The sequence below is a fragment of the Nematolebias whitei genome, chromosome 6, assembly GCF_014905685.2.
Source record: "Nematolebias whitei isolate Nwh7 chromosome 6, NemWhi1, whole genome shotgun sequence".
Classification (NCBI taxonomy): Eukaryota; Metazoa; Chordata; class Actinopteri; order Cyprinodontiformes; family Rivulidae; genus Nematolebias; species Nematolebias whitei.
The window spans coordinates 27,202,880-27,218,883 of NC_056503.1; the positions used below are offsets into that span (position 1 = coordinate 27,202,880).

The 16,004-nt window shown below is 40.9% G+C and overlaps 1 protein-coding gene across 1 annotated transcript in view; it reads right to left on the reverse strand.

Annotated features, from left to right (window-relative positions):
* pde3a (phosphodiesterase 3A, cGMP-inhibited) overlaps window positions 1-16,004 on the reverse strand; it is a 103,286-nt gene that overhangs the window by 21,238 nt on the left and 66,044 nt on the right. Inside the window, exons 3-9 of the mRNA XM_037677782.1 lie at window positions 6,471-6,616; window positions 6,283-6,389; window positions 5,951-6,194; window positions 2,588-2,664; window positions 2,230-2,426; window positions 1,927-2,064; window positions 902-1,013 (exon numbers count right to left, since the gene is read on the reverse strand). Of these exons, the coding sequence (XP_037533710.1) occupies window positions 902-1,013; window positions 1,927-2,064; window positions 2,230-2,426; window positions 2,588-2,664; window positions 5,951-6,194; window positions 6,283-6,389; window positions 6,471-6,616 (1,021 nt within the window). The remainder of the gene's footprint in view (window positions 1-901; window positions 1,014-1,926; window positions 2,065-2,229; window positions 2,427-2,587; window positions 2,665-5,950; window positions 6,195-6,282; window positions 6,390-6,470; window positions 6,617-16,004) is intronic.

Here is a 16,004-nt window from a genome sequence, read left to right on the forward strand (position 1 = left end):
AGATAGATAGATAGATAGATAGATAGATAGATAGATAGATAGATAGATAGATAGATAGATAGATAGATAGATAGATAGATAGATAGATAGATAGATAGATAGATAGATAGATAGATAGATAGATAGATAGATAGATAGATAGATAGATAGATAGATAGATAGATAGATAGATAAATTTCAAATATAAGATAAAGTTGTTATTTCATGCTGAATCATGTTTTACTAACGATATAATAATACAATAAAATCAGAACAGACAGAAGGATCTACTGTTGCGTTTGTTTCATAAGCAATACATCCACCTTGTGGCAACAGAAAGCGTTGCTGCAAACAGTTTTTTTTTATTTTTTTTATAAACAAGCAGACCGTCTCTCCAGGGATGGGAAATATATATATATATTTTCAAGAAGGCCAAAACAAGATATTTAAAGCAATTAAAGGGCCTCATACAAAACTGGTAAAAAATTAAGACTGATAAGACAGGCTTTTTCTTTTTGTAGCATAGTTAGCATGTTTGAGAAACAAATAAACAAAAAAGTCTCACCATTATTCTTCAAGAAAATTGTGACAACATATTTGTTAACTTAATTAAGCAAAAATAAAAAATAAAAAAAATAATAAAGTGTTATATGTTTGCTTTTTGGTGTCGTTAAGGTTCAGTCTAGCGCTGGAAACACGACTTAAAAAAGTTTTAGCTCATCTTAATCTAAAAGTCTTTGATGTATTACCTCTAAATATTTAAGTTAGACATATTTTAGTTCCATTAATAAAATGAAGGTTGTCAGTAAATTATTAAAAAGTGATTTTCTTTACAATTAAAGATTCTGAGGGCCAGCGGAACATTGTCCTAGGGCCCTATTTGGCCCTCCAGCCATATGTTGCCCTCATCTGGTCTACTCACATGGTATGTCCCTGTATCCGTTCTCCAAAGCATGGAAGTAGTTCATGAACTCCTTAACAGGAATCCTGAAGGTCTCAAAGAGACCAGTGTCCTCAAAGAGCCTAAAAGAAACCTAAGAAATAAGAACAGTCACTAAGAGATCACAAGACAGGAAATTTTAAAAGAGATTAGAAGTTGATCCCTTTTTCCCTACAGAAAAATTGGCATGAATTTGGCTTTTTTTTTTCACATTCGATCCCATGTGTAAAACCATGGATCACATGTACATGTTGGAAATGTTGCAAAATTACATGGAAAACATGTGAAAATATTCTACACATGTGTTTCACTTCTGTCCAGTGACAGAATTGAGGTAATTAAAATTACCAGGTAATTTAACGTTTTCACATGTGAAAGTGTGTAATTTACACATGGGAAGTTTGTGTGAGTATGAGGGTGAATAACTACTTAAATCAACAACTATTTTAAACAAACTGATAATAGAGTTTTCCATCCATCCATCCATCCATCCATCCATTATCTTTACTCGCTGCTTTCTTTTTGAGTCACGGGGGTCACTGGTGCCCATATCCAGCAGTCACTGTGGGAGAGGCGGGGGACACACTGGACAGGTCTCCAGTCCATCACAGGGACACATAGAGACAAACAACCATTCACTCTCTCACTCACACCTAGAGACAATTTAGAGTTACCAATCAGTCTAACATGCATGTTTTTGGTCTGTGGGAGGAAACCGGAGTACACGGAGAAAACCCACGCATGCATGGAGAGAACATGCAAACTCCACGCAGAAAACTCCCCAGCAGGGATTTGATCCGGCGACCTCGCTGAGAGGCAACAGCTCCACCAGCTGCGCCACCGCGCTGGCCCATAGCAGCGTTTTCAGAATATTTTTTAAAGCCACCAAAAAAACTTATAAGCAGCACCAAATTAAATATAGGTGTGATTGTATGGTAAACTGTTGTCTAGTGAATACAGTTAACAAATGATTCTGGAGCATTATTACTGGTACAGTAAGTGTTTACCTGGCTGAGGATGCAGCCCGTCTTGCCATGAGTCTTCTCAACAAGACTAAAAATGGGAAAGTTCCAGTTGTTGAGCTGACTCATCAGGGGCTCCAGCCCTGGCATTACTGGACCTTCTGGGTCAGAGATGGGCTTATCCTAAAAGGTGAACATAAAGCAGGAAAGGTCGAGTTTAAAAACAAAAAAGTAAGTCAAATTTAAAGTAAGTCTTTGTAGGCCCAGTTCTCAGCAGTATTTCTTATATTTATCAAATGCATTTCCTAAAATATCCCTGCAGTGATATCATATGAAAATACTGCCGACCTCTGGCGATGACTGCAGTGGGTGAAGAACGATGACCTCTGCTGGATACTCCCTGCAACCTTCTCTTGCTTCAGGCGGCTTCTTGCCTCCTTCTCCCTCCTCCTCATTTTGTGCAAAGTCGCTGCTGTCACTGTGATTGGTCTCATAGGTGCTGTCGTAGGTGCTGTCATAGTCTGAAGATGCTACTGCACGCTCATCTGGGAAGACATTCCTGACATTAGAAACGTGCTGTTTTATTTGTGTGTATCCACCTAACATCTCTACATCTTATCTTTTCACTGACTCTGTGAGGGACGCATTTCTGTGAGCCTGTTGGCCCATGAGATTTCTGTTGGTAGGTATCCTATTGAGCCTTTACCTGGGTGGGGTATTCTGTCTCCTTTGATACCAGTCTCTACGCCATTGTTGAGCCGATTGTTAAACGGCCTGCCACAACTTAAAGACAAAAAGTAGAGAAACAATAAATCAGTCGGACAACTTCCAGTTTCCTTTTTTCCTTTCAATAAATGCAAATCTTCACTGACACACTGCCATACAGACAGACATGTGTACAAACACTTTGAATTTCTGCTTCCTATAGCTGGAATTACTGAATGAAATATTAAATTAGACTTCTTTCTCGAAGGAATGCATGCCACCTGCAATCTTTCATGCCAGAGTTTTAATCTAAGATCATCTTATGATGAGAAGGAACACAGTTATCAACAATGTGTTCAAACCTTGAAGATGACAGTTCAATTCAATTCAGTTCAGTTTATTTATAAAGCGCCAAGTCACAACAGAAGTCATCTCAGGGCACTGAACAGAAACATTCATATATATTTCATATATATATATATATATATATATATATATATATATATATATATATATATATATATATATATACTGTATATAGTGTGCCAGTTTCTTGCAACATTGTAAGCTCTCATGAGGTGTGATAGTAAATGGTCTGTACTTACTGTATTAAAGTGCATTTCTATCTTATAAGATACTCAAAGTGCTTTACAACACAATCTGTGCCCTCATTTACCCATTCACACAGCACTCTACTATTTCTGTACAAAGAATAATCAGAGCTTTATCACATTCATACACCGATGGGACACACATCGGAGGCAATGAGGGGTTCAGTGTCTTGCCCAGGGACACTTCAGCATGTGACTGCTGACAATACAATGTGACTTTCTGGATTTTATTTTTGATATTCTATCTCCCACTGTTAAAATTAACCTACCCTTAAAATTATAGACTGCTCATATCTTTGTCAGTGGGCTAACTTACAAAATCAGCAAGGGATCAAATAATTATTTCCTTAACTGTATATGGGTGTAAGCACTATTTAAGAGGATAAATCAGTCTCAAACGTAATCACACAAGCGTACAATAAGCTCCACGAGCGTGCCACAAGTTTTACAAATGTGTACTACAAGATTCACAAATGCATAAACAGGTTTTCAAATGTACTCATTAAATTAGCACAAGTAGGAATATTTTGTGCCTACAAATGATCAAATACACGTGTACAAATCATCTGCTGTGGACATATTAGTCAACACGAGCGCACGGCCCAGCTTACTTGTGAATGTGACTTTTGAGAGTTTCTTGTTGCTCTAGATCCACAAAGGTAATGAGCCTTACCAGATTTACAGTTACTGAGAAAATACACATTTCTAACTAGGCACGATAGCTCATAAACCTTATATTAATACACATCTCGCACAATGCACATACATTTAAAATACATTTTCTGGTATTTTCTTCCTCTGCACAAAATACCAGAGGATATATATTCCCACTAGTTTTTCCACAAGAATATATATATATTTTTTGTTTGTTTGACTGTACAGATGAAATAAACATCAATACTGGTTAGGTTATTCTTCTTGTGGAAAAACTGCAAGGAAAATATTTTTTTCCAATAAAAAAATAAAATCGAGAAAAATTTTCATGAAGAAATCCTGCTCATTTTAGGTTGTTTATTTTAGCTGTACAGTTCCTTTAATTAATGTCTTTGGACTCCAGAAATGTTAATGTAAGCATATACAATTTAATATAGCAGTCATGAGCTCATGTGTCAAGTTAGAAATGTGTCTCTTTCCCACTAACTCAGTAAATCCTCACTCGCTCTCATGAAAGGCAGACACTTTTTCTCCTCCTCCTGCTTTTTTTTTTTTTTTCTCTGTCTGTGTATCGGAGCTCCTATTTTACACATCTTCCGAAACTAAAACTATTGTTACGGCTCTGGTCAGCTGGACTTTCAATGCAATCGATAAAATCTTTTCAACAAAGCGACAGGGTCCTGGAGAGCCCTCATGCCCCGCTGAGATGCACGCGACAGAATACATCATGAATCCATGGAGAGTTTGGGAGCTGTTGTGTCTTTCTGTATTGTCTCAGTAGGATGCCAAAGATATTTATATAATTGAAACCATGATAGCAGGGTTTCTGCTTTTTGGCATGAGCAGATTCCTTTGTTATCGGCTACTACAGAAGATGGTGGCAGCAGTTTCAGCCATGGCAAAACTGCTGAGTCTGTGTAAAGGTTTGGTTCATGCTACGAGTACTCAAAATCAGCTGATTTATGAGCTAAACCTTAAGATGGAAGCAATTTGTGAGAATTGCAGGTCATCTGCGGCTTTTGGGACTCACCAGAATGTTGGGGACAACCTTGGAGGGGGCTAATAAGCACGGACCATTTGAATGCCCACTAATCTGATCATTTTAGGATTGAAAGTACCAGCAGGACTCAAGGCTGACAAGAAAAAAACTGCCTAAAAAAATCAACAATTGTGTCTTATTTGAATCTGACTCCCCCGGGTGGCCTCAAAGCAGGCCAATATCAAATTTCTCCTGGGATACGTGTAAACTAAGAAAAAGCTATGTCTATCACAAACCCCCCACCACCACCGAGAACTTCTGTGAAGGCTTATCAGAGCTGTACCAGCTGACGTCAGGACAGTGGTCTGTCTGGAAGTGCTTCATGGACAAATTCCACTACCTTGCCGTCAAATGCATATGTAAAGTGTTTATAAATGTGCTTGTTTGTAGAGTTTTATTTATGTCTTAAATCATGTCTTGATAAGGACAAGGTGTGAAGATATCTTTTTTGTAATACCACTATCCTCTCCTCATGCCCTTTTCCCCCTTTTCTATCTAAAAAGTATTCTGAAAAAGGATAAGGGGCCGCGCTCTCATGGAGCAGCAGCAACGTGCACTCTGCCCATCTTTCGGACAACTGTACGAATATAATCTCACTGTATTTCAGTACAATGATAATAAAGCTTATTCTGATTATGATTCTGAAATCTGGTAAGACTCAGATGTCCCAGCTTTTCACGAGCCTGGAACATAGTATTTATTACCCTTGTGAGCTAGAGCAGTAAGAAAGTCTCAAAAGTCACATTCACATGCTGATCTGAGCCCTTGTGTTGACTGATTCATCCAAAGCAGGTGATTTGTGCACATGTATTTGACAAATTGTACACAGATTATTCTTATTTGTGCAAATCGAAATGTGTACATTTGAAAAACTGTTTATGCATTTGCAAATCTTGTAGTATGCATTTGCCAAACTTGTGGCATGCTTGTGGATCTTATTGGATGCATGCAAATCTTGTTGTACGCTTGTTCAACTACTTTTGAGACTGATTTATCTTCATAATTATTGCTGCTTTGCTTTTGGCAACAAGCGATAAAGAGCCTGATTCATAAAGACAACCTGCTGCAGAGAGGTGGAGGCCGCCAGTGAATGGTAGTGGAGCTCGGAGCGCTCTGGCTATGAGTTAAGGCTCTGTGATGGCTCTTGGGGGCCACAGAGCCAGGTATTTGCTCTGTCTGCAGCACTGCAGGCTCAGGAAGCTGCACTGAACACGTCTTTGTTGTAGGGCTGGAAACAGGAGTTCCCTGAATAGGAGGGGATGAGCATGGAGAGCCCAGAGGTGATATGTTGGATGGAGGGAAACCTGAAAGAGATTGTCACAAAATTTTTAATAATATTAATAGAGCAAAGGACTGACCAGAGTGTCTTGGTAACACTGTAAAAACACACACCTGGTCTTCCCAGTGGTTTGCTGTAGAGGTGATTGGAAGTGCCTGAGGCAGACATAGAGCGGCTCTTTGAGATGGTGATCATCAATGGGTTGTTCCACGAATCACTACTTTAATATATATTTATATAAAAACAGTCAGACAGAGACATTTAAATATTTCTACAATGTTTGAGGTTATGAGGATATCACCTGTCTGAAGTGTGTCTGATGCTGGCTGAGCGGTCTCTGTGCAGCGGCTCCGGCTCGATGGTGGGCAGCCCTGTCGCTGAAGTTGTGGTGGTCCAGGTTGATGAAATTTTCCTCAGCAGTCCCGGGGGCAGACTCCTTCTCAGACGCTGCAGTACCAAACAATAACATGCATGTTTGCACACTTTAAGCAAACTTTTTTCAATCTACCCAAGACAATTTACAGTTAGAAGAAATGCACTGAAAATAATACACATGCATAGATGCAGGTCTCAGAGTTTGATGGACCTGAGGTGTGAAATATGAATTTCCTAGAATCCTGCATAAATCGTTTTATGTTTTGTGATTACTGTTTTGTAGATAGCTTTTTAAACTGTCTCAATTTGAGTAAAACTAAAGAGTGTTTAAAATTAAAATTGGATTGACAAGCTGATGGCTGGTCCAGTCAGAGCAAAGACTGTGATTTTGCTGTTCGTTTGTTTGATTGTGGTTTTCTTAAAACAATGTCAAAACCCTCAGATTGGTTCAGACAATTGATATTTTAAAAACCTTTACACTGTCAACAGTTTAATATCCCACAGTTAATCAGGCAGAAGTATTATGATGTTCCTGCAGGAACTTTCCCTGGCTGTGCCAGCAGTGCTACAGCTAGCTGCTGCTGTTTCCAAAGTCAGGTCATGGTGGGGCAGCAGCTTAAGCAGGGAGGCTCAGATATGTTTTTCCACTGCCACCTCTTCCAGCACTGCTGGGATGATTCCAAGGTGTCCCCAGGCCAACTGAGAGACATAGTCTCTCCAGCATGTCCTGGGTCTTCCCTAGGGTCGCCTCCCAGTTGGACATGCCCAAAGCACCACCCTAGGGAGGTGCCCAGGGAGCACCCTTACCAGAGAATGTGACCATAGGTGAGGGTAGGAACGTAGACCGACCATTAAAAAGAGAGTTTTGCCTTACAGCTCAGCTCCCTCTTCACCACAACAGACCGGTAATAAACATGTAAGGAAATTATTTGGCAATGGTTCATAAATGGTTCATAAAACTGTATTTGCTACAAACTGTTTGAGACTGGGGTTGTATTAATATGGCAGCAAAGCAACTTGACCTTTCTCTAGTTACAGTTACTAATCAGCACATGTGCCAGTCATTTGAAATACCTTTTTTTTTTGTATATAAAAAAAAAAAAGTTGTTGAATCTCAGAGCATCTTAAAATGTATAATCACTGAATTGACAGGTCTCCAGTCCATCACAGGGCCACATAGAGGCAAACGAGACAAACAACCATTCACCCTCACTCACACCTAGGGACAATTTAGAGTCACCAATCAGTCTAACATGCATGTTTTTTGTCTGTGGGAGGAAACCGGAGTACCCGGAGAAAACCCACGCATGCACGGAGAGAACATGCAAACTCCACCCAGAGGGGTCGCAGGCCAGGATTTGATCCTGGCGACCTTCTCGCTGAGAGGCAACAGCTCTACCAACTGTGCCACCGTGCTGCCCCCTATCAAAACGATTAAAAAATAAATTAAAACAGAGATTTACTCCTCTTTTTACACCTTTTATTCACATTGCAATCGTAAAATTGCAAGTTTTTGTGAACACCCCCCTCCCGAACATTTATATGCATATACATTAAAATGTGTTTTAACTGGGCATTTTTAATACTCTGGGTGTTTTTTTTTTTTTTTTGTACACATACACATAAATAAGATATTCAGACATTTTCATTACATGATGTCCTTCCCTATTTCCACGCATGCTAACTTTCACTTTGTGCTCGAAACCAATGCGGTCATTTTTATTGCATTTTCTACACCTGTTTCATTTTATCATGAACATGTTGCTATGGAAATCCTGAAACTAATAATATCTGAGTGAAAACTCTAACCTGTATTAAAAAGGAGTTTGAGGTCAAATAGTATCCATGCTGAGCATGCTCTTTTTTTTTAATATGTAGATGTTATTTATGTGTTCTCACCAACAACTAATGCCATATGAGTATTTCAGCATTTTTGTTCAAATCAAATAAACAAATACTTTTTAATATAAAAAAAAAAAATAACATTAATTGAGAATAGTATCCACAGTTGTTAAGAATGAGCCTAAAGCTAGCTGTTTACTGGAGCTGAAAAATATCTTCAGCTCCAGTAAATGTTTCAGGCAGCTCCTATCAGACCACAGTTATCTGTTTCCACTGTCAACAGTCCTGCACAGAAAGTCTGCTGACCTAAATAAACTGAACTCCTGATTGCACTGAAAATTCTCATTCCCAGCCAAAATATGAGTACTAAATACAGTATGACCTAAAATGGAATATCATATGAAGAACAGTGGTATAAACATCCTAGCTGGTTTGCTAAGAGACGTGTGCATTGTATAAAATACACATTAATGGAGCCTGTTTATGTTGGTGAATGTTTTAAAACAGTATTTACCAAATCAATGAGGGTAAAAGACTCAACAGAATCCTGTAATATGAACTCATGTGAAACCTGAAAAAGATCATCTACATTCAGCCAATATGGAGCTGGACAGAGAGTCCCATATGAGTTTGGTTTATAAGTCATTTATTACAAAAATAATGCAGGTGCTGCATACAAATGTCATCTGGAAGCTGGTCACGTAGTCAAAAACAACAAAACACAATTATGTTGAGCATTTTAATTTTCTAACAACCTGAACTGAGAAGCATTTTTCATTTTAGATGGCTACATTGTCCCCCTAGAAATCTCACCAAATGACCAAATTCTATCATAATTTTAAGAGTTTCATATCTTCCCATCAAAGCGCCTCGCTCTCAGATTTCATGTTTACTTTTGGCATTTGAAGATTGTAAAAGTGGAAATGAAGGTGGAGTCTGGGATTTCCTTTAGTTTTGCAGTAAAATATTGCGTTTATTGTTTTAGTGCTTAGCATATTTTTAGCTGATATTTTTCTTAGTTCATATCTTAGATCTTATTACTGTTTTCCTTTTACATTTTATTGTTGGATGTAACTGGGACCCTATGTACATAATTTCGTTCCACCACATGCACCGAATGGTGCGAATGACACTAAAGAATCTCTGAATCTCTGAAAGACCAGCTGGTGGTGGACGGCACATATTGTTGCACTAACAGTTTCGTTCCTCTCTGTCCCACCACAGACATGGCTGAACGAGTGTTTTGTTGTGTTTGTGTTATTTGGAATTAAACTACATGGGTACCCCAAACTGCTGGAGCTGGATGAGAGAAAAGGACAAATAAATGTATTGTCAAAGGCTGAGTAAAAAGCATGTCAAATGTTGCACTGTGAATTATCTTTGGGGAAAAAGAAAGAAGTGAGTAAAAGATGATGGATGGATAGATGGATGAACTCCTTTTTGTTGTGCTAATCTGAACAAGAAACCTTTCACAGCAGTGTCAGGGAGTTGAACCATCAACTGTACCCACTATGACACATGCAGATGTACAAATGCCCAATGAGGTAAAACCCTGCACCACCTCATTAGGATTATGTGGGTGAAAAACAGCCTGTTACTTTACAGCCATTTTTTTAAATCACAACACATGCATTGTTATCACCAACCACCATAAAAGGTGAGCAATGAGATAGTTGCCTGTGTCTCTGATTGTTAGCAAAATATGTTGAATCACTAGATGGATTTAAATGAAACTCAGAAGAAACGATTTGCTGTACAACTACTGTTAGGGACTTTTTTTGTCAAAGGTTATGAAGGTTTTTATTACTATGGCTGAGAATCTTAACTCTGCCCATGAACCATATGTTTGGTTTAGCAGAGAGAGCTGAATGAGGAGCTGAGTGAGGCTGCATGATGCAGCTGGCAGCCAAGGACACCCCCCAGTTCTGTGAACTCAGCTGAACTGATAAAGTATAAAAGCAAGCTGAGAAGATGGCTCGGGGCAGATTCCAGTGACTGGTCTTGCATTAAAGTCAAAGTTTCTTTATTTGTCGTTCCACCACATGTGGTACATGTGGTGGAACAAAATTGGGTACACATGGTCCCAGTTACATCCAACAAAAGTATAAATTGTAAAGAAAAACATTAATAAGATCTAAGATATGAACTAATGAATACACTCAACTAAGAATGCACTAAGCACTAGTAGTACAAAAACAATACGCCGAACAACAGCAGCATGAACATGAGTCTTTGCGAGCAGATGAGTACGAATGAACACAGCAGTGTGAAATAAACAAAGGAGCAGCATAAGATCAGCAGCATGGATAATCAGCAGCACATATCAACAACCAAGTGGGATTACACTGATTTTTTTTTTTTTCCACAGTGATAATACTGGTTAGAGATTCATGAGTCTAACAGCTTCAGGGTAGAAGCTGTTCCTCAGTCTAGCGGTTCTACACCTAATGCTCCTCAACCTCCTTCCTGAGGGAAGTCGGGCAAAAAGTGTGTGTGCTGGGTGAGTGGGGTCCTTCGTGATGCAGGTGGCTCTCTTCCTGCATATGGAGGTGTAGATGTCTCTGATGGTGGGGAGACTGACTCCAACAGACTTCTGTGCAGCCTTCACCACTCTCTCTAAAGCTTTTCTCTTCGCAGTTGTGCTGTAAAACTTTAGAACATGTAGAACATGTACTTTATGTATATTTATGTAACCTGTCCTGAATATCTGATGTTGCAAGTAAATACCAGATAAAAATCGTCTGCCATCAGTAGTGGTTATTTTTAAGTACCGCTAAGTAAGATGAGCAAGAAAATTTTTCTACATTATGTTTTCTTTTCGGACTTTTGGCCACCTCAGGTATTAAACCATAGCAAATACTGAAATGACTATAGCTTTGTTATTTTACAGATACTGAGCTAAAATCTGCTGTGGTAGGAGATGAGAATCATCCACATCACAGTCTTTGCAAGCTAACAAATGATGTGACATCTTTGTTTAAAACTTTGACTTGAAGGGCAACTGTTGGCCAAGATGGCCGCGCTCAGAGCAGTTGCAGCTTCACAGGCTCCCGGTACCATCCCAGTTCTTAGAAGTTTTGATATTGACTCTGTGCCTGACTCTGCGCGATTTATGCGTGTGAACTTTAGCCGAACCGAACTGATGAGAATAGGAGTGGATTTGCCACGAAATATAGCAGAAATCAGCAACAAACTCAAAGCTACGCTCGGCAGAATGCAGATCTTAAAGTCATCTACCTGGAAGCTGCAGCAGAGGCGTTCCAGCGGGCAGAAGAGGAAGCGCTGCTCCCGGCTTAAGAGGAGAGGATGCCGGGCGGGGGTTATGGTGAGGCTACGAGCTAACGCTAAAGCCGGTAAACTCCCCATGCCGTCTCTCTTTCTGTCGAATGTCCGCTCGTTGGACAACAAGGTGGATTTACTTCGTCTGAGAGCGGGCGCCTCAGAAGAGATGAAGAAGTGTGCAGTGCTTTGCCTCACAGAAACGTGGATTACAAGTGAAACGCCGGACTCAGTCTTCCAGCTGGATGACAGACTTTTTTTTCGAGCGGACCGCTGCAGCGAGCTAACGGGGAAATCACGGGGGGGCGGAGTGTGCATTTACGTGAGTAAAAGTTGGTCCACGAACTGTACTGTTGTAAATAGCTCATGCTCGAAGGCTTTGGAGCAAATAACAGTGAAATGTCGGCCACATTATCTACCCCGAGAGTTCACAGTGACTTTTATCACAGTTGTTTACATTCCTCCGGACGCTAATGCTAATGAATCACTACAGGAGCTACATGATATCATCAGCTCGCTGCAGAACAAACACCCCGAGGCTCTTTACGTGGTAGCCGGAGACTTCAACCACGTGAATCTAAAGGACTGTCTCCCAAGCTTTAATCAGCATGTGACGATTCCAACACGTGGAGACCGCACGCTGGACCGTGTTTACACGAACGTAAAAGATGCATACAAAGCCGAACCCCGCCCCCACCTAGGACTGTCAGACCACATCTCAATCTTCCTGGCTCCTGCTTACATGCCCCCGCTGAGACGCTCCAGACCGGTTCAAAAGAAAGTTAAATGCTGGATCCAGGACAGTGGCCCCATACTGAGAGATTGTTTTGATCGAACAGACTGGCAGGTTTTCAGAGAAGCTGCTGAAAATGGAGGTTCGCTTGATCTTGACCAATACACATCCTCAGTACTGGGTTACATTAGTACATGTACTGACACAGTCTCCACTATCAGAAATGTTAAAAGCTACCCAAACAGAAAACCTTGGCTGAATGCAGAGGTGCGTACCCTGCTGGAAGCCAGGAACACTGCCTTCAGGTCTGGAAACTCAGAGGAGCTGAGTAGGACAAGAAAAGAGCTGGTTGCTGGTATTAAGAGGGCCAAGGCCACATATGCACAGAGGATCGAGGGTCAATTCATCTCACAAGACCCTCGGAGCATGTGGAGGGGCATTAAGTGCATAACAGATTATAAAGGAAGGAGTGAACAATGCCCCAAAGACCCATCTCTGCCTGATGCCCTCAACAAGTTCTATGCACGCTTTGAAGACCCGAACAGACCACCCAGCACCAGACTCACCTCACCACCGGATGAAGAGCATCTCAGCGTGACCTCAGCAGAAGTAAGGAGTACCTTCAGGAGGATTAATCCGCACAAAGCAACTGGCCCAGACAACATCCCCGGAAAAGTGTTGAAGGAATGTGCTGATCAGCTCTGTGAGGTGCTGGCAGACATCTTTAACACCTCACTTACCCTGGAGACAGTTCCCACCTGCCTGAAGACTGCCACCATCATCCCAGTCCCAAAAAGCTCTACAGTGACTGGTCTGAATGACTATCGGCCAGTGGCCCTCACCCCGATAGTCGCTAAATGCTTCGAAAAACTGGTCATGACTCACATCAAAACAACCATCAACATCAACGAGGACCCTCATCAGTACGCATACCGTGAGAACCGATCAACAGAGGATGCAATCTCCTCTGTGGTCCACACTGCACTCAACCACCTGGAGCAGAAAAACTCTTACGTCCGTATGCTCTTTGTGGACTTCACATCCGCCTTCAACACCATGATCCCCCAAACCCTGATGGACAAACTATCCACACTAGGACTAAGCCCCTCCATCTGCAACTGGGTACTAGACTTTTTAACAAACAGACCACAGTTAGTGAGGATCCACAACCTCTCCTCCTCCACCATAACCCTCAGCACTGGCTCTCCTCAGGGATGTGTGTTGAGCCCCCTCCTGTTTACTCTGCTCACATATGATTGTGCAGCTACCCATCCAGGCTGTCACATTGTAAAGTTTGCAGATGATACAGCGGTGGTGGGATGCATCACAAACAATGATGAGTCCAGCTACAGGCAGGAGGTGGAACACCTGGAGAGCTGGTGCAGAGAGAATAACCTTCACATCAATGTGAAGAAGACAAAGGAGATGATTGTGGACTTCAGAAGGAACAAAAACACCTACACCCCCCTGAACATAAGAGGATCTGCGGTAGAAGTGGTCTCCAGCTACAAGTACTTGGGTGTACACATGAATGACAACCTCAGCTGGAGCAACAACACCACCAGCCTGATCAAGAAAGCTCATCAGAGACTCTACTTCCTCAGACGGCTGAGGCGAGCTGGTCTGGGAAGCTCAGTCCTCACCTCCTTCTACAGGTGTGCAGTGGAGAGCATCCTGTGCTCGAGCATCAATGTGTGGCATGGAGGCTGCACAGCTGCAGAAAGAAAAGCTTTGCAGAGAGTGGTGAAGGCTGCACAGAAATCTGTTGGAGTCAGTCTCCCCACCATCACAGACATCTACACCTCCAGATGCAGGAAGAGGGCCACCTGCATCATGAAGGACCCCACCCACCCAGCACACACACTTTTTGCCCCACTCCCCTCAGGAAGGAGGTTAAGGAGCATTAAGTGTAGAACCACTAGACTGAGGAACAGCTTCTACCCTGAGGCTGTTAGACTCATGAATCTCTAACTAGAATAATCACTGTGAAAAACCATATCATGTTGCTGCTGATCTGTTTCATGTTGCTGCTGATCTGTTTCAATGTTGATGTGTTCATGCGTGCACATCTGCTCACAGACTCATGTTCATGTTTGTGGTGATGTTCAATGTTTTATGTTATGAGTGCTTAGTGTATATTTAGTTGATGTTTTTCTTAGTTCATATCTTAGATGTTATTACTGTTTTTCTTATACATTTTATTGTTGGATGTAACTGGGACCCTGTGTACATAATTTCGCTCCACCACATGTACCACATGAGGTGCGAATGACAATAAAGAAACTCTGACTCTGACTCTGACATTAATTCCTACAAGAAATGCTAGTTTAATGTTTTCTTTGTGGAAATGCAGACTCAGAATTCACACACGTCTCTTCACCTTTAATTTTTTGTTTCCATGTTTTTGCAATCCAACAACTTCGACATATTTTGTGCTATTTTAGCCTGTCATGAACCAAAATATCCCATAATAGTGCTGTGACTTTTATTTTTTGTGGCTTGAATACTTTTCAAAAATATTTGTCTTTATTTATAAATATTTTTTCTTTATTCATTGAGATTGCTTCAGTTAAACTACTTCTAGCATTTAGCTAGCATTTTGGTATTTTTAGCTTTGAGCTGACATCCTGTTACTTTTGGTAATCATTTTGCTACGTCTAGCTTTAGGCTATGCTACTTTTGGCTTTTAGTCAGTTGTTATAGCGGCTGTGGCTGAGTGGTTAGAGCAGTCGTCCTCCAATGCAAGAGTTGGTGGTTCAAACCCCACAGCAGTCACATGCCAAAGTGTCCTTGGGCAAGACACTGAACCCCTTGTTGCCTCCGATGTGTGTCCTATCAGTGTATGAATGTGATAAAGCTCTGATTAGTCTCTTTAGAATGATTTGTTCAATTAGCTTTGTACAGATCTAGTAGAGTGCTGTATGAATGAGTAAATGAGGACACAGTTTGTAGTGTAAAGAGCTTTGAGTATCTCAATAAGATAGAAAGGTGCTATACGTATAAGTACAGTCCATTTATGCTACTTTTAGTTTTGACACTTGACTTTAAGCTTCTTCATCAGATTTCAGCAGTCACTCAGCACTCAGCATTCACACCACATTTTCACAGATAATGCAATTTCTCGAAACCTTTTCGCGTGATTAGAGTGGACACCATTTTGAGTATACAGTAGTCCCTCACTACTTCGTGGTTCATTTATCGCAAACTCTATTGTGGCTTTTCAAATAAGATTGGACTTGACACACACTTGGCTGACTGATGGATGAGCCACACGATCAGCATGGAATTTTTATTTAAAATTAATTATTTAAAATTATTTAGCACCTGCTGCACATTTGTGCAGCCCACAGGTGCAGGATAAGCTTCATCCTGCACCTCTGTGCAGCCCTTACTGCAGGATAAACTTCCTGCTGCAGCTGAACAGCTGTTCTTGTGCAGAGTGGAGAAGTGGGCGTGGCCAAGAAAGTTTGCAGGCAGCTGAGAGCAGCGGAGGCAGGGAGCAGAATTCATGACATACTGTGCTCTTTTAGAGCATTTAGTTTAGAAACATTGTTTAGAATATTACAAAAGTGTGGGAGGGGTTGAAAATGCCTTTATTTATATATA